Raw genomic sequence first — 19,243 nt, forward strand, 5'->3', positions numbered from 1 at the left:
TATACAATGGAGGACAAAAATCCTTGGAACAGTCATGGAAAACCTTGCTTCCACATCCTTAACTTATCAAATAATCAGATGTAGCGTAATATGCACTTCTCTAACCACGTGGATATCGAGAGTGGCCCTCCCCTCCCCAATCCGAACAATGTTGGGATGACGAAACACTTTCAGGACAGGTTAAAGTGTACAGGGCTGCACAAACTACAACATTGCTTAGGGGCGAGGGGCAAAGGAGGAGAAATTAAGGCATAGTATGTTAATTGTCCTAAGAATTTTGTCCCCCGTTGTATCTTCACAATAAAACCCGGCTAAACCTAAGGAGGAAACGGACAAAAGAAAATCTAAAAACTCGAAGCTAACTCAGATCGGATGCTGTCAAACATGGGGCGTCAGTGTTGAAATCAACCAAAACATCGAAAAGTGGGCAATTCACTTCACTTAGCTTCTTTGTGCCTCGTGGCACATAAGGCCTCCACAGAATGCCTCCAATTTTCTCTGTTGGCTGCAGCAGCTCTTGCCTCATCCCATGTACGCCATCCTGCGCTGTTCCTCTCTCTCTCAACTGTTTTTCGCCAGGTAGTCTTAGGCCTTCCTCTCTTCCTTTTTCCTTCAGGTGTCCATGATAGGGCTATGTTGGTATGGCTGTTTCTGTTTTGTCGTAAGACATGCCCTATCATCTTCCATCTTCTCCTCTTAACCTCTTCACTAAGGAACTTCGTCTCTGCCTTCTCAAGGAGCTCTCTAGTGGTAACGTGATCTTGCCATTTTATTTTGAGAATCCTCCTGAGGCATTTGTTGTGAAACACATCTATTCGTTGGTCATCTCCCATGTTCATCTTCCATGTCTCACATCCATACAGTAGTACCGGTACAACTAAGGTTTTAAACAGTCTAAGCTTGGTCCTCTTCATGATGTTCCTTGAGTTCCATATTCTATTGAGTCTGGCAAATGTCCCTCTCGCCTTGGACAGCCTGTTTTTCAGATCTTTCATTCCTCCTCCCTCCTTACAAATGGTAGCCCCCAGATAATTAAACTCCTCAATTTCGCCGATATCTTGCCCATCTACTGCAACCTTCTCTTGACTCTTCCCGTTGATCCTCATCACCTTTGTCTTTCCTTTGTTGATTTTCAGCCCGACCCGTCTTGCTTCCTCATTCATTTTAGTAGTCTTGTTCTGTATATGCTGTTTAGTAGAAGACAAAAGCGCCACATCATCTGCAAAATCTAAATCATCGAGTTTAGATGTAAAGTTCCACCTGATTCCGTTTTCTCCTTTTCCTACAGTCCTTCTCATAATCCAATCCATAGCTATCAAGAATAGAAATCCAGACATATTGCATCCTTGCTTGACTCTTCCAATGCCTGATATCTATTCTGCAAAGTGATCATAAAGGTTTCCAAAACGTTCTTTTCTTTCAACTTGTTGGTGTCATACCTTGCCCTTATACTTCCCTGTTCTTTGGGTTGTTGTTTTCTTAGTCTTAGCTTCACTTTCATGCATACAAGATAGTGATCGCTTCCAATGTCTGCTGATCTATAGACTCTGGTGTCAATTACTGAGTTACGAAACTTCTTGTTTATCAGCACATGGTCTATTTGATTTCTCGTTTTTCCATCCGGCGATACCCAGGTGGCTTTGTGAATATCTCTATGTGGAAACCACGTTCCTGTTATTATCAGTTCATTCATATCACAAAATTCGCAAAGTCTTTCTCCATTGTCGTTCATTCTCCCAATGCCTTGTCTACCCATGATTCTCTCATAACCTCGGTTGTCTTCACCGACCTTTGCGTTCATATCACCTGTGATTACCAGCATATCATGTTCTTTTTTGTTATTCAACACATCCTGTAGTCTCTCGTAGAATTCGTCCTTTACAGACTCTTCTGCATCCTCTATTGGTGCATATACATGTACAATCGTCATCTTAACATGCTTGGAATAGAACCTGGCTGTAATTATCCTTTCGCTTATTGGTGTCCAATCTATGAGTGATCTTGCTGCGAATCTGGTCATCAGTATTCCTACTCCACCTCTGTGGTTGTCATCTTCTCTGCCAGAGTATATGATAGTGTCTCCCCCCTCCAGTACTGCTTTTCCTTGTCCTGTCCAATGTGTCTCACTAATTCCCATGATTTCAATACCTCTCTTCTTCATCTCTCTTGATGCCTGTGCTATGTTTCCACTCTGGTATAGCGTTCTCACGTTCCAGTTTCCTATCTTCATGACGTTCTTTGGGTGGACTGGTGATCTCATCTGCCCAAGGGCCTCCGTTTGGCTTTCACCCCCATGCGTCATCGATCCTCTCATGGTGTGAGGAGTGACCACGACGTCCCCCAGATCATTTGAAATTATTCTGCTTCTGGTTTCGGTAATAATATGTTTTTTACAGGAGCGGGTTATCAGCCCGCAGCCCAACCCCCAACCTGGAGGACCAGGGAGCCTCTTCGTCTGACCCCTACCCTTTGACCTGTTCGGCATGGGTGACCCTACCAGGTGCACATGGCACCCGCCGACATAGCTCTAGGGGTCACTGGGGCACGCAAACCACTCCACCACGATCAGGTCAAGTGGGCAATTGGTACGGGTATTTCCCTCGAAAGATTCTGGAACCATTTAACTAAAAATTTCGCGAGGAAAATGAAATTTTGAAAAATGAAAATGAAAGGTAAGAAATTTTTAAAAATTTGGATACACTTTTCCCCGTGAACTTCGCAAAATGCTATTTAATTTTTCAATGGAAATCAGTTCCAGAAATTCAAAGCGGAAGTGTTAATGAAATGGAACGTGCCTACCGGCGGCTTTGATCTCCTATGTTGAAAACGTAATGTTAGTAGTTGATGTTAGTTAGCAACGAGTCTGAGAAGTTTCTGTTAACCGTTTCACTTCGACAAGGCATGGCGCTCAAAATGCGCGTAAGGCACTATGGGTTGATGACGTGTAACATTCATACAATAGGTTAAAGTATTGATGACGTAGTTATCCAAGTTCTGCTTAAAGTCTTCAAAAATCGAACGATTTCTGTAAACTGCGGGAGTTTCTTGTTTAATCGTTTCAATGTAGTCTCGCCAGTATATCTGAATGTTCTTAAGTGACTTTGGATAAGAGCGATGCGTAGGATTTCCAGCGGTAACCGGCACAAACATCAGTGCTTGTCCACGGAATTTCAGTTCAACAGCAGAAAACAAGTACCTGTGTATCGACCACCAGCTTACTTTTTCGTATTGAACATGGTAAGGAAAAAGGCGTTGTATGGATTTATAATGGTGCGCGTTGAAAACACCATCAAACCATACTGCGGGTATCACCAATGATTTCTCGGTAATCCCACAAACTGCTTCTCTTCTTCCAAATGTCCACCAGGCACCGTGATGTACCCCATAGTTCAGGACACCCACTACAGGCTCGTAATCTAGAAGCCATCGCTCTACCACCCTGAACGGCTTATGTTTCTCCATCTTTGGAGGAGTAAATTCGTTAAAAGTAAGAATTACATCTTCGTCTACAAATATGTAATAATGGTACCCTGGGGTTCTGGTTATTGCAGCAAAGTAAAGAACATTTCGTCCTGTCCCCCATCCAGTGTTCGGATCAAACAAATAGGTGATGTGTGATGAATTTTGATCCTGACACTTGTTTTGAAAACTTAACACTATAACGTCGCAGTTGCATGTATCGGGATTGCCAATCTCAGAAGAACTAGCTAGGTTTTGAGGAAGGCATTGCTCGGTCTGGGTAAGATAAATGAATGTCTTGGTGAATTCCACCGTTGTCGTTCTCACTGTGGCATTCGCTTCTTCGCTGACATTAACCTGGGTTGGTGTTATCTCTCGACTAACGGCTTTAGCTGCCAAAACAAAAGAGTTCAAATAATTAATAGCACTCAATATCATATAAGAGGTTTCATATATGAGCGATGGCGAACAGTAACTGCGAGACTATGCGAGAAGGCTAGACTAGCATTTTTCCTCGCGGACCCAACGTATTTCGACTTTCCATATCGTGAAGCCGAGACTTGGTAATGGTAATTCTTTATTTATAGTGACAACTCTACTTAGCTAAAAAGCTACCTCACAGGAAGCCCACTATTAAAATAACATAACTATACATTACTTAATAAACAAGTAAACAAAAGAAAATAGAAACTAGTTAAAATGTAAATACATAAAATTCAAATGTTTATTTACAATAAAAGATGCAAAAACATACCGTTGTCAATATATTAATGTTTTTGCAAATCTCTTGCTATCCTTGTGGTGCTATTCTCTTAACAACAAAAGGAATTTGATCTAAACGTATGCGCAGATTAGTTAACGTCAAAGTCGACTATAAGTTAGGTGAAAGATACATGCCATATCCGGGACTACGTTCGAACGTTGAATGCTTTTCCTTGTGGTAGAACACAACACATAAAACGCATGCGCTCCAACGTTGCTAGTGTGAAACTCCGTTGTCGAGATCAGATCCACGCTTCGCTGGGGATGGCAGCTATGTTTCAGGTAACGTCAGTTCTCCCTTTGTTTAGTGCAAAGAACGTTACTGTGACTGCTTATCGTCTGGAATGTTTCAAGAAATGTCGTCTGCTCTTTTAATTTATAACTATTGTGTTTCTGCCAAGGTGCCAATAAAGAATGAAAACATATTGCTTCCCCTCAGCAGTTTACTTGTTTCTTCTTCTATGAAAGAGAGCCAAAAGTTCATATTCAGCCGAAACTTTCCCGCGTTCGTTGCTTGTAAAACTAGTAAATTTGCGACAAAAGAAACTTCGTTATTATTGCGGCAGACTCCGTGGCGCTTAATGAAACTGCCAATTAATTTCATCAGTCTATGACGTGACTCGGTCACCGATGTGGGATATAATTTCCGTAAAGTGACGATTTCTAACTTCAATACTTCTCGTTGAAGCGTTCCTCAGTTGTATTACTCGATAGCATTGTGTATTAGTTTGACTTGGTTTTATTGTTAACGCCAAAGCTGGCAAAAGAATATGAACGCACTATTCCGTGATTCGACGTGATTATTTGACAATTAGATTAGTTCTTGTTTATCGTTGAAATGAAAATATGCGTTTTGAATTAAACAAAATCGTTCCTTTTCGACTTTTCAGCAGATATTTAACTTTTATATTCCATTTATCTCCAGCAGTGAGTAAAAACAAAAATAGACGTTTCTTATATTTTCGAGGGAACAAAACTATCTTGTTGCATACGTTGATATTGGCGAGGAAAACAAATGTATCAAGTTACAAACGGTGACGTGTAAGTAAAATTGTCACATTTGCTACTTCTACGTATTGATTGAATTTAAAATGAACGAAACTCAACGTAAAATACCACAATAAAATTTAAAACCGTCTTGACTAACGGTAATTATTGTAAGTTATTTTGGGGCCTTGAACGAATATACAAACATGGAACATACACACTGCTAAGATTATGTCTTATCACCTTTTGTCTGCTCATATTCTGCCAAGGGGAAAGGCTTAGTTGACTACCCAAGGAGAGAACGGCATAGGTGAGGACCTGTGTGACTACTGTGTCAGAGCCGTAAATTGCACTATGCACTATCTAAGATTGTATCACTAGTTTACCTTTTTTAGCAGTTGGCAAGCAATCGAGACCCGAGAAAGCTTTGTGAAAAAATCGAGACCACGAGACGCACATATATCCGCTAACAAAACGAAGCTGCCAGACCCGTGAAGTTTAACGATAACTTTTGCGAGAGCTATGATTTTTAAAAGACGATGCGATAGCATAGTCAAATGATAGTCGCTAAGAAATCTTTAAATATTGGCTAGCATGTTGAAAACATCTTGCGAAAAATTCTGGAGGCCACACTCGAACATTGCAACTCTCTACCTTCGTAAAATCTTAGACATGTTACGGAAACAGCCGGTTAAACACAACGCGGGATTAACTTCCATAAGTGCTTTGTATTCCATGTATAGGGAAAGTCTTCTACCATAATCGAAACATGTCCTACCAATTAAGTTATCAAAACTTCAACAGTCCTTACCTTTTCTGTAATTTGTCTGTCTCCCTCCAATCCCCGTGTTGTTCGACGTGTACATGAACAAGATGACGAGAATGAGAGTAAGGAGGAAACCTATGAGTTTACCTCGCGTTATAAAAGACATTACGGATACCGTTTGGCTTCAGCACGTACGTTTAAACTAAAGCAAACTCGAAATATTTGAATTTCGATTTGAAAATATTGCGCGACCGAGGGAGGCATGCAATATTCGCATAACCGTGACAGCGCGGTAGAAAATAAACCATGCTTTCAAAATTGTCCTACTAATCAATTCAGACAAAGACGCGTTTGAAATTGCCTTGGCTGTTTCCAGCGGGGGATGATTACCCATGGAGGCCAGCCTGACATATCATAGACAACAGAATTTATTCGAATTTCGGACTGGTAATATTATTACAATATCTCATTGCATTTCGCAAGCGATGTAAAATTCTCTGTTCAGAATTAACAGCAAAATAAACTCTTAGTCTCGTCCGCCAATATAGGTCACTAGAAGAAAAAGAAAACAGATAAAAAACCTTCATAATGGATTCAAAGTTTAATAGCGTCCAAATGAAAAATTTATTTAACTTATTTGGACAGTTCCCTCTGAAAATAATTTGAAAATTGGACTCCAAAAATTCTTCTCACAGCTAAATTTGACTCGGACTACTGTTTCGTCGAATTTTGCCTGCGTTGTCCTCGGAATGTGTTTTATCAAAACGGTTTTCAAACTGGACAGCATAAAGTTATATTAGATACACATTGATGTGAAGTTTATATGAAATAATTCATATATGAACTGCGGTTGTAGATGAAAGTGAAGAATGATCATCGCAGTTAATCTTCCAATTTAAGCAATTGGAAAGAAGAAGCCTGAAAAAAAAATCAGGGCTTCAACGGGATTCGAACCCGTGACCTCCACGATACCGGTGCGACGCTCTACCAACTGAGCTATGAAGCCACACATTGGGAAGATTTTTTTTTTTTTTTTTTTTCAGGCTTCTTCTTGAGAATTGTAGTTTTTATTTCACTGTATATTATGTTGATTTCTTTTGTTATTTTCACTCGGAAAAGTTAGCTTGTATATATAATCCTCCTCCTATCCTATCCTATATCTCTTTATGCCATAAGGCACATAAGGCTTTGACATTCTCTTTCCAACCACTACGGTTTGCTGCGAGGTTTCTGACATTCGCCCATGACTGCCACCCAGCTGTTTTCCTTTCATCTTCAACCATTCTCCTCCATGTTGTTTTGGGTCGACCAGGCCTTCTTTTCCCTTCTGGCCTCCATTCCAGAGCTGTGACGCAATGTTCCTCTTTGTCTTTCCTCATTATATGTCCAATCCAATTCCATCTTCTACGTCTGATTTCATCACTCGTTCTGTTCACTCCTGTGTTCTCCTAAATTTGTTGGTGGGAGATGGTCTGAGGCCACCTTATTCTTAAAATCCTCTTCATGCACTTGTATTGGAAACCGTCCAGCTTCTTTGCTTCTGTTTTCGTAAGTTTCCAAGCTTCACAGCCATACATCAAAACTGACCTAACAATTGTTTTAAACAATTGTACCTTCGTCTTTCTGCCAATCTCACTGGTGCCCCATATTCTTCGCATCCTATAAAAAGCCTGTCTAGTTTTACTCAGCCTTTGCTGTAGGTCCTTGGTTGTTCCACCTTCTTTGTCCAGCAGTGCGCCTAGGTACACAAACTCTTCCACCTCTTCTACCTGTTCACCATTAATCTCTATTCGTTGGTCGTTTTTGGCATTCACCCGCATGACTTTTGACTTCTTTGCATTGATCTTAAGATCGACTCTTGCAGCTTCATCGGCTAGTCTGTTGGTCTTATCTCTTATGTCGACGTACCTAGACGACAACAAAGCGATGTCGTCTGCAAAGTCTAGGTCTTCTAAGATCGAGGTGAACTTCCATCGTATACCAGTTCTTCTACCTTCCGTAGTTCTGCTCATGACCTAGTCAATTGCAAGTAGAAATAGGAAACCAGACATGACACAACCTTGCTTTACTCCTGACTGGACTTGAAACCATTCTGTTGTTTCACCCTCATCTAGAACTGCACACACACAAAGTTGTTGTACATCGCCTTCACCAATTCGATAAGCTCTTCTGGGATTCCGTACATTGACATGATGTTCCACAGACTTTCTCTATGTAGAGAATCGAACGCTTTCTCAAAGTCTATGAAATGGGTGTACAGAATTGCGTTCCATTCGTTGACTTGTTCAAGTATATTCCTGAGAGCAAAGATCTGATCAATGGTACTTCTGTTCTGTCGAAAACCTGCTTGTTCCTTCTTCAGGATGTTGTCGACACCTTTTTTGATTCTACTTATCAACACTCTTCCAAAGATCTTACTGATGACTGGTAACAGTGTAATACCTCTCCAATTCGTACATTCGCGTAGGTCACCCTTCTTGGGTAACTTTACTATCAATCCTCTATTCCAACTTTTTGGTGCTACGCCCTCTTCCTTCACTTTGTTAAACAGTTTTGTTAGTTCCTGCGTTCTCTCATCTAAATCTGTTTTTAGAAGTTCGGCTACTACGTTATCGAGTCCAGCTGCCTTTCCATTTTTCATTGCTTTTATACCACTTTTCACTTCGGTTGGTCGAAATGGTCCAATATCAAATTCTCCGTCATTTTGCCTTCTTTCCATTTCACGGGGCTGAATGGGCCTTTCAGGTGGGTCTTTGTTGAGTACTGCGTCAAAGTATTCTTTCCAGATCTTCAGTCTTTTGCTCCCCTCATTTGTCGGTCTTCCGTTTTTATCGTTTACTGCTGTACTCACTCTTCTCGTCTCACCCGTCAAGGTCTTCACTATTCGATGTAATTCCCCAGTTCTTCCATTTTCTGCCGCTCTCTCAGCGTTTCCTGCCATCTCATTCAACCAGCGCCTCTTGTCTTCACGTGCACTCCTTTTCACTTCCCGGTCCTTTCCCTTATACTGCTCCCTTATTCTTTGTTTGACTCTTTCTGAACGTGTACTTTCGAGCTTCAGTTTAAGTTGTCTCCTTTCTTCTACTTTCTTCCACGTTCCTCCGCATAACCAGGGTTTGCTTGCCCTCTTGGCTGTCCCTAGTACCATTTTGGCAGTTGCAACATAGATATTTTGTATATATAATAGCTACTCTTAAATTAGACTGTGTATATAATTAGATTAGATTGTATATGTAATAGCTACTCTTAAATTCGGGAAAAAATAAAGTCTATGTATGTATGTATATTACTCTGCCCGATCTTTAATCAAACAGAAATGCAAAATGACCGGTGAATGATGCGTTTTCAAATTTCTCCGGCGTAGTGTGGACGGAAAACATTTGATGAGTTTTCAGAGTAAAACTTCCGATTTTTTCCTCCGGCGTAGTGTGGCGCCTAATACTAATTTACATTTTCTCGGACCGTGAACATGCATTTAAAACGGTTTACGGGATCAGCACGGTGAAGACATACTTTGAAGACGTTTATGGCCTTTGTATGGCTTTATTACTACCTTGGTTATGGTATAATTGAAGAAACTGCAGGTTTTCTAGAAATGTTCGAGTAAATACGTATGCACGGGTGAAGTGAGGTAACAGCTATGGCCTGCCGGAGTTGCTTCTCACTGTAAATGAACAGCCAGTCGCAGGATCTCTTCTTTATAGTTCGTGTCCACTAACTGTTGCAAACTTGGAAATGTCTCGAAGCTCTTAGCGTTCAAATTGTACTCGTTTGAACGTCAATCATTTATAAAAAGGATTCATAATTTGATTTCATTGCAACATCATGGAAAATCCACGGATTCCAAAATCCTTGGCCCTTAAAACCACGTTTAATCGATACGCTTGAATAACGCTACAGACGTTACAGAGCTTAACTAGCTACTTTTAGTTATTTTAAATAAAAATACTTCAAATAAGTTTTAATAGCATAAGTCCTTGCCGGCCATAGCGTAACAATGTGTACAAGTTTATTGACATGTACCAAGTATAAAAAAGAATTAAAAGAGCGAAAAGAACTTGAACTTTAGTGCGTCCTCTTTCTCGCTAAAAAATAGATCGTTTTCACTGTCACACAATAAAGGAAGTAAATCGAAAACCATTCGCTGGATTAAGTCAAGAAATTGTAATGTTATAGGAAATGAATAAAGAAGACGCTTCTACAAGCTTAGGGTGTCTGCGTTTTCCCAAACTTGATATTCGTTGAAATATTTCGCACAAATTTACAGAGCCCAGTATGCACCGCCATATTGGTGCAGCTTGGTAAACCAATATGGCGGCCGGAAAATAGTGGAACTTACTTTGCTCAGAGAATGGCGACTGATTATCTGTACTGAATAAACAAACATTTACATAAGCACTTTTCCTAACACTTAAACTTCTAGAAGGGCTAAAAACCACGAGATAAGAATATATATTCTTTTACAAATTACGCGATCGTAGCTTTATCTCACACACTACTCTGAATAACTCCAAAAAACTCTGAAATTCAAAATGCGCTGGTTTCCAAACGAAGCACGCTATTGAGCTGAAAAGTTGTAAACAAATATAAATTTAGCAGCCCTTATTTATGCCTGACGGGGATAAAAACTTTGGTGGCTCTTTCGTTGTAGATTTTTGAACATGATGATGTCACGCGAAAACGATCTATCGTCGCAACCACAGTATAAAGCCAAGTTTCACTCATTCCCAGTCCTGACCCGATTCAATCATCAAAATATATTGTGCCCCTCCCCAGACTCCAAGAGCGATTTATATTTCCGTACGAGGTAAATGTTAAAAGCTTTCTCTCTTCGCTTAACTGTCCTGAAATTTTGTTTTTTCTGTCCTGAAAATTTCCTGGAACCAAAACAAAAAACAGAGCTTCTAGAAGGTAGTTCCAAGAGGTATTGCTCTTGGTGAGGCTTTCCAGTGAAGTGAAGCGGAAATTACAGTTAATCCTCTACCATTTTACCTAAATTTCTAGAATGTTTAACTAAATTAAAACCAGCCCTGTGCCTAGTTGTTCAAAAGGTAGGTAATGCTATCCACCGGATAAATCACTATCCAATGGATAAGTCTTCCCAAAGCAAACCACACTATTCGCTGCATAGTAATTTATGGAGTGGATAGTGTTATCCACTTTTCGCACAACTCAGGCCAATGATTGGACGATCAAATCCAGTGCAGAAGACTTGAAATGCTCTCCTCGCATGATGTCGACTGTTGATGTGGGGAAAGGCGTTCATGTTGTTGTTGTAATTTTCATGGCGTCTTTCACATCGACTGACACCAGAGTATAAAGAGGGTACTCTGTTACACGCTGCACTGTGTACTTGAGGGAATTCAGACCGTCTGTACTCATTCGCTTGACAGAAGTTTTAAGGCTAGCAAGGCTGTAGGTGGATTGAAAAGAAATATATCTGTTAAGATGGCCTGGGACGGGATGAAGCGGAATGGGGCGGGACGGAACGGGATGGAATGGGATAGAATTAAACGGGACGGATGGGACGCGAAGAGATGGGTTGAATGAATAAATGAATGAATGAATGAATGACTATATGCGTGTCAATGGTATTTAGCGTTAAAAAAGCTAATTGGGGACACTATTTACACATTAAAATATATCTTAGCTACATAAAGTTAAAATTATTTACAATTTAATTCGAGCAAACCTTAAGTTGGTCTTACACAAATTTCTCTCCCAAAAAAGACATTTTTTCGAAACATAAAGATTCTCTGACCATTCTCCGACCTTTTGCAAAACGTATTTTGAAATGATTTTCCTCTAATTGCTCCTTGATTTGCGTTTAAATTACGAAATCTGCACACTGGTAGCTATACTTTAACATAGCAACGCCCCTAGCAACGGATGTTTACAGTCCAAAAGTACTTATAAAATGGATTCAATTTAGTACATTTGAATTATACTTGACAGGAATTCTTTAAAGATTTGTACTTATGCGAATTTCTCTATCACTATGGTCTGCGATGGTAAAGGATGGAATTAGATGGGATGGGAGAAGACGTGACGGGGAGGGACGGGACGGGATGGGATGGGATAGAATGGGACAGAATAGAATGGGATAGGATGTGATGTGATGGGATGGCATGGGATAGGATAGGATAGGAAGTAAAGGTATAAGACAGAAGAAAATGGGATGAAATAAATCGACAAATGTGAAAGCTTACAGTTTGAAAGGTAAAACCATTCTACGTTCCTTCAAATGTTGTTTGTATTGAATACGACTCAGGATGAAGATATATCTCTCAATGTAAGAGGCATAGATAACTGTACATACCGATTTGGATTGGCCCCAGTGCTGCGGAAGTGAAAAGTTTTCAACATTTTGTACCTGCCAGCTTGCATGGATGGTCGCATAAGCTTGAGCTCCTTGGCAGTAATTCTGGTAAACGAAACATGTGTGGTTAGAAACCTTGTTATTCATCAACTTGAAGTTGATCAAGATAAATTACATTAGCTACAGTAGCGATTTTGTGAAGCTGAAGTTTCGATCGTAAGCTCTTCGTCGCTGAAAACAATGCATGGAAAAGCCGGATTTTTGCGAAAACGGTTAAAAAGAGAAAAAGAATATTAAATGAATTTCACAATCGAGTTGTTATAGGAAATTGAAAATCGTTTGCTTCGGCCCCGTCCACACTTCGCCGGAGAGATTTGAAATCGCAGCTTTCATGAAAAAAGAGCTTTTCGAAAGCGTTCTTCAACCGGAGAAATTTGAAAGCCCCAGCTTTGCGATTTTAGTGTGGTGGGAAAACATTTCGAAACCGGAGCTTTTCAAAAACGATGACGTCCTGATTATCATGTGATTTTAAAACCCTAATCCTTCAGGGCGCACTCAACCTATTCTGCCGTCGTTGATCGTTGCGTGTAGTGTTTGGATGGGAAATTACTCCGTTTTCGGATTGAGAAAACGCCGTTTTCGAATTTCTCCGCCGTAGTGTTGACGGGGCCTTGTACCCTCCTCTCATGTGTAAGACAGCAAGCGACCTCACTGATTTGTTTATTAAAATACACTGATTATACCTTTTATAAAGGTCGTCATCTTCTCCTCCCCAGCCCCAAAACTCGTTTGAAAAGCCATTGATAAGTTCAAAGTGTTCCCTCGTAAAAGAACCAGCTCCTCCAAAAAGACCTTGATATGGGAGACTGGAAAAAAACAGACAATCAGCTCATAAATGAGCAAACTATTGACTTTCACTCAGAAACTTCATGGCCAGAGTCAGCAGACATTACTATTTTTGTATAGTGTCTGGGAGATGAGGGACAGGTGTATTCATTACGATCATCCTCTGGTATCAAGTCAACATCGTGAAATATAAAGCAGTCGTATTGGTCAAACTTCAATGATTCGTTAAAGCCAATGTTGAACAGGATTGCACGGTTAAACGGTGTATTTCCTAACTGGTGATGAAATAATTCATGTTAAGCGATGTTTGTATTCATCTTGTAGGTGACAGACTACCAACAGGCCTTCTATTTCTCAGTCGCTTGCCTGACGCAAGAACAATATTCGCAATTCGGACCGAATAACATAATAGAAAAACAAAATTAAATTCATCATCCATTTTGGGTAAAAGCGCAAGCCAGAGTTAAATATCTATTACTATTTTCATTTTTCAGTTCGCTTTCGAAACATTTGACGGGAAATTGTCCGCCAGGCATGATTGATCATGTGGGAAATAAGATTTCTACTTACCAAGAAATTGTTCTCTATGGTGCAGTGTTGGTTCTTTTGCAACAAATCATAATACTTTGCATCTTGCAGATGGATCGGACCTTTCCAATAATTTTTTTCCACAATTTGTGGCATCGAATTCTTTCAATGATAGCTTGCATTCATTCCACAAAAAGTCCGCCCCGGGATTCCAATTCTTACATTTGGAAAAGAGACATTTCCAATAGATCACAATCATTGCTCCTGGGATAGCTAATGACAATTTTAGTTATTCTACGTAAACTTACCTGTTCTACTACAAAGATTCTGTAGTCGACATTCTGTCTCTTCAAGAAAGGGTGCATTTGTCGAACAAATATTGATAGCTGTCCATAACGATTACGGTATGGAATTATTAAGGCCATCTGTGGAGAAAGTATCTCTTCGTTAACAAAGGACAAATAGAAAACCTAACTATGTCGGTTTTACCAACCGACACCTGTACTAACGCGTTATCGAACACACAAGCTCCAGATCTTCGATTGGCAAACATATGAAACAACATGGAGTCGAGAAATCAACTATCGCGGACAATTTTTCGGTCCTCAAAAAGTGCCGGAATAAACTACACTACTTTTTGTTGTCTAATCACTCTGCAGTGAAACGAAACAAAATAATTTCTAACTTAGTATAAGTAAGAAAACATCAGTCATATAGGAGGGGGCATCTCGTTTATTGATCAGACATAAATTGCCCTAGGATAGTTATTAACACAATAAACGTAATAAACAAAAACACGGAAATTTACTAAAAAGAAAAATTTCCAAAATGAACAGATCAAAAGCGGAGATGCCGTCAAAGTGACAACTCCTAACGGACAAACTCCTTAAATATTAACTTCTTAGCATAATTACGTAACTTGCATACCAACGAATCTACATACCAGCACAAAATTATCTTACAATAACAACGTGAAAAATCATATATTTACGAAAAGTTGTTTTTTCTCAAAATCTCAAACCATCATTGAACGTGCAATCGGACTCGATTCGCGGGAAACTATATCATTAGCACAATTATCGCGCACGTAGGAATTCCACCTAATGATATTTATAACTCAACTCTTTAAACAACTTTGACATTCAACGATTTTTATTCTTGATAATGATGTTGGATACATCGAAACGTCGAATAACGTTACTCTTTATATTTCTTGTTAAATTACAAAAACAAGAAAAATATTTAAGATACACTATAGTATGCACGCTCTAATTGGTCAATAGGTGCGTTAAGGTACGGCTATGTTAACACGGAAAAAGTCCTCTATTGCTTAGATGATGCACGCTGATATCACTAATATCACCCTTTATCTCTGCAAAGATATACTTTACATACAGCAGAATCCAAAAATCCTTTAAAAATTCAAATTTATAGTTAAGCTGATCAAAAAATGAAGAAATTTGGATAGATACCTCACCTTGACTCTGGCTTTGCATTCAGTAGGTTTCCAACATCCGCCATTACTGACCCAGCCGCCATGCACAATAGCCATTTCCTTCTCTACTTCTTCCATTCTAGGAATCGACTCGTTTACATATACACGGCCCACTGAAATATAATCAATTGGATATATTTTGAGCTTATAATATGAATGTGTAAGATGTTATATTTTTTCTCAATTATGGACTAAAAGATTGTTATTAGTATCGAAAAACGGCTCTTTGAGCCGGTCTTGTATAACAAAATATGCTAGGTTTAGAAACATCAAATTTCCGCGGGACAATTATCAGGCTGCTCCAAGATAAACACTCTATTGTCTTTATTTCTCACCACCAAATTTTCTTCCGCGCTCCAGTTCAAAAACCATATTGAATTATTTTCAACTTTTTTAGAGGGAAGGCGTGAAAGCCAAATGTAAAATTTGGAAGTGTAAGAGAAACAAGACAGATTGCGTCTTTTAATTTTTTTTTTTTCTATAAGCCTGCTTTTTTACAAAAAAATTTTTATGGACGAGTGCTATCCATCCGGGTATTTTCCTCCGACAAAACAATAGAGTGTTTCTTCTGAGGAAATATCGGCTGATAGTTGCTCCGCGGAAATTTGATGTTCTTGAAACAAATATTTATTGCATTCTTTGGTCTTTATTGCTAGTGGTGAACTATAATGGCTGATAGTGTACAATGGTTTAACCAAACAGATTGCAGCATTTGCATTAGTATAACAGAAGAATTTTACTCCTGGCTGATAGTGTATGATAGCTTAGCCAATCAGACTGCCGCCTTAGCGTTACCATACTAGTAGAATTCTACTAACGTATCTTATAAATCACCTGAATGATTATAGGGATATCAGTGTACTAGACAGAGGCAACGTTTGACTATGTCTAGGGGCAAATTAGTATGTACAGCTGTATTTGCCCCCTGAGCATCCCATAATAGCTTTTTGAAACAATACAATTCAAAATGGCCGCCGTATCGCCGTAAAGGTCCATTGTACTGTTTGAATGAGGGATTTTGAGACAACAGTGTTACGCATCACTGATGCATATTAACCGTTCATTGAAATGTTTGCTGAAGAATACTGACATTTCAGCCCAGTTAACCATTCGGTTGCTTTCTTCAAGTTAGATAAAATGTAAAACTCTGAATTATGCTTTAAATGCAATAATACGCTCAAAGTGATATGTATGTATATATATTTAATGCCATTGTTCCTACCGAAAGTAAGTTAACCGTAGCGACTTGCAATTAAACCTATGTCGCTAGAAAGTTTTTCAAAGCGCAGGACAGCAAAAATATCTATTTACCGTTTGTTAGAACTTTCGCTCCGAAAATCCCGGTGCAAACTTTTGCACATTTAATTTTGTAAGTGACAATGTCGTGCCTGTGTAAATGGTCCTAAGTCATGTCGTAGGACTGTCGTAAGCTTGTCTTATGCGACAAAGTCGTACCGTGTAAATCGGCCCTTAGAATAGTTTTTATCTTATTTGCATCTGAATTAGTTTGTGTAAATTAATTCATTGACAGAACGCAGTCCATTTTGGTCCGAACGAGGCGACTGAAGGCAGCTAATAAAGTGAACTTTAAAGTAAACTAGAATATAACATTGAGAAATCGGGACTCACCTAACGTCGAAGGGCTTTTAGGACATAAGTTGTCTTCAAGATCTTGTACTGTTTTGCCTCCATCGCTCGCTACTCCAGCCTTCGCTTCACCTATAATTGAGCTGTTTTGTTTGTGGTTATCGTGAATTGCTACTGATCCATCGGCTGAATGATTAGTTAAACTGTTGTTGGAGGTTCTATTTCTGTCATTTTTATTATCAATCGCCAACACCGTCGTTTTCATCTTCTGGTCGGAGTGCTTTGAGCTTGAGCTCTCTTGAAGCAAATAAACTTTGTCGCTCGCTTGTATCGAAGAATTTGTTCGCGACGTATTCGTTGACGTTACGTCAGATTCAACAAAATCGTTTCCAATCTTCAAGTTCAGCGTTCCCAGATACTTAATCTCCAGTCTCGAAGCATATGAATATCTCAGAGAGTAGCAAAACATCGCAATGATAGCTAACACCGCGATGAAAAATGTACAAAATATGAACGTTTTTAGCCTGCTTATAAAACTGACCATTCCTCCGTCCACTGAAAGGAAAATTCCTCTTCGGCTGTCTCGGTAACTACGTCAGAAAGTAGTTCTGGGGATCATAAACGAACGTTTGCTTCATCTAGAACAGTAACATTCAAAAATACGGCCATGATAATGGCAAAGATCTTTAAAATTTTCCTCGTTGTGTGGCTGTTGGTGCATGGTATTCAAAAATGTTATTGGTTCGTCCGCACAATCACCTGACCGCCCTTGTATAGCAAGACAAGGACATGAAGCTATCGTGCGTTTGTTGTGTTTCAATATAACGAACGAAGTAAGAACAACAGAAATAGGCTGGGCGGGGGGGGGGGGGGGAAGTCTCTCTGATGGTTTGGATTTTCGTTTATGAACGGTCACGGACTATGAGACCGAAAGACTACACATGCACTATACCATGGCCATCTGATGGGTATAGATCGTTTTCACGTGACGTCATCACTTTTTAAAATCCAAAACTAAAGAGCCACCAAAGTTTTTATCCTCGTCAGGCATAAGAGGCGGTATATTTATATCTGTTTACAATTTTACAGCTCAATAGCGCGCTTCGTTTGGAATCCAGAGCATTTTGAATTTCAGGATTATGGAGATGCGTGACACAAGGCTTACGATCGAGTTTGTCGAAAAATATATACTTATCTCATGATTTGGAGCCTTTTTAGAAGTTAGAGCATTATGAAAAGTGCTTATGTAAATGCTTGTTTGATCAGTACTGATAATCAGTCACCTAGACAGCCAAAGTAAGTTCCAGATGTTTACACTATTTTCCGGCCGCCATATTGGTGTACCACGGAGGTACGCCAACATGGCGTTTTCATACTGGGCTCTGTAAATATCTGCGAAACATTTCGACGAATATCTGAAGTTTGGGGAAACGCACATGCCTAAAACTTGGAGAAGTGTCTTATTTAGTTATCTTCTATAACATCATAATTTCATAGCTTTTTCCACTGGATGGTTTTCGATTTATTTTTTTGTTGCGTGATAGTGAAAACGATCCATTGCTGGTTTTCAGTGTCACGCAATTCAAAATAGATCAAAATCAAAATCAAAACCGGTCAATAGATAAAGTCCAGAATCTGGGAAATGAAAGGAAGTAAATATGCAAAGACTCTCGCCAAAATTCTGGTCACAGCAATTTTTCTTCTGCGAGATATGCAGAGAAATTTTTTACCCAAATTTATAGAGATTTTTATGAAGACGCCATGCTGCCCATCCGTATGGGCACCAACATGACGGCCGGAAACCAACAGAAACATCTGTCACTGAGTTTTGCAACAAAAGCGTGAATTTATCCCTCGAGGAACTCTAAAAAATTAAAATAATACTTTTTCTAAGACATGAACTGTTCAGATAGCCACGTTCCCCGAAATAAGTCACTTTTTTAACCATCATGACAGCTCTGTAGGCCGTCATCATGATGTAAATGCCGCGTCGGCGTCACGCAAAAGCTTAGAAATTCGAGCGTAGTGTATCACAAAACCAAGAACCCATTCGGAGCGAAAATTTGTATGAATATTAGTTTTCAGCTGCTCTTATACATCATTTAAGTAAAATCTCAGGAAGATCAATAGTTTAGTAGTTCGAATTTTGGTGACGTCATGTGAAAACCAGCTTGCAGAACTGCCATTGCAGCGTCCGCGCTACACCGTAGAAATTTGAAAACGCGACTTCTCTTCTAAAAATAGGCCTACTCTTCACACTGATCCGTCAAGAAAATGGAACTTTTCGAGAACGTTTTTCAAACCAAAGGAATTTCAGGAGGAAAGCATTTTAAAAACGGTGCTTTTCGAAAACGATGGCGAAACGATAATCATGTGAAGATTAACAGATGGCTGCAAAAATTTTTTATAGCTGGGAAATAGGGTGAAATTCAATTTTACAGATAGTTGAGAACTCGCGGAAAATTTAACTAGTACTAATAAATGAAATTACAGC

At 39.4% G+C, this 19,243-nt stretch overlaps 2 protein-coding genes across 2 annotated transcripts; both read right to left on the reverse strand.

Moving 5' to 3' along the window:
* Positions 1 to 604: 604 nt before the first annotated feature.
* Positions 605 to 6,941, reverse strand: LOC149109858 (uncharacterized). Its single transcript, XM_089293590.1, has 2 exons — positions 6,020 to 6,941; positions 605 to 3,851 (listed from the first exon to the last, which is right to left on the reverse strand). Exons 1-2 carry the CDS (start codon positions 6,138 to 6,140, stop codon positions 2,887 to 2,889), a joined length of 1,086 nt encoding a protein of 361 aa, XP_089149716.1. The 5' UTR covers positions 6,141 to 6,941; the 3' UTR covers positions 605 to 2,886.
* A 3,883-nt stretch (positions 6,942 to 10,824) lies between these two features.
* On the reverse strand, positions 10,825 to 17,539 carry LOC110059152 (beta1,4-N-acetylgalactosaminyltransferase A-like). The gene is made up of 7 exons (XM_089293594.1): positions 16,792 to 17,539; positions 15,145 to 15,275; positions 13,976 to 14,092; positions 13,242 to 13,414; positions 13,037 to 13,159; positions 12,294 to 12,398; positions 10,825 to 11,387 (listed from the first exon to the last, which is right to left on the reverse strand). The coding sequence occupies exons 1-7, from the start codon at positions 17,291 to 17,293 to the stop codon at positions 11,237 to 11,239; spliced, it is 1,302 nt and encodes a 433-aa protein (XP_089149720.1). The 5' UTR covers positions 17,294 to 17,539; the 3' UTR covers positions 10,825 to 11,236.
* Between the last annotated feature and the right edge of the window lie 1,704 nt (positions 17,540 to 19,243).

This window comes from Orbicella faveolata, unplaced genomic scaffold (genome assembly GCF_042242905.1).
Source record: "Orbicella faveolata isolate gen_17 unplaced genomic scaffold, um_ofav_v1 contig_25, whole genome shotgun sequence".
Classification (NCBI taxonomy): domain Eukaryota; kingdom Metazoa; phylum Cnidaria; class Anthozoa; order Scleractinia; family Merulinidae; genus Orbicella; species Orbicella faveolata.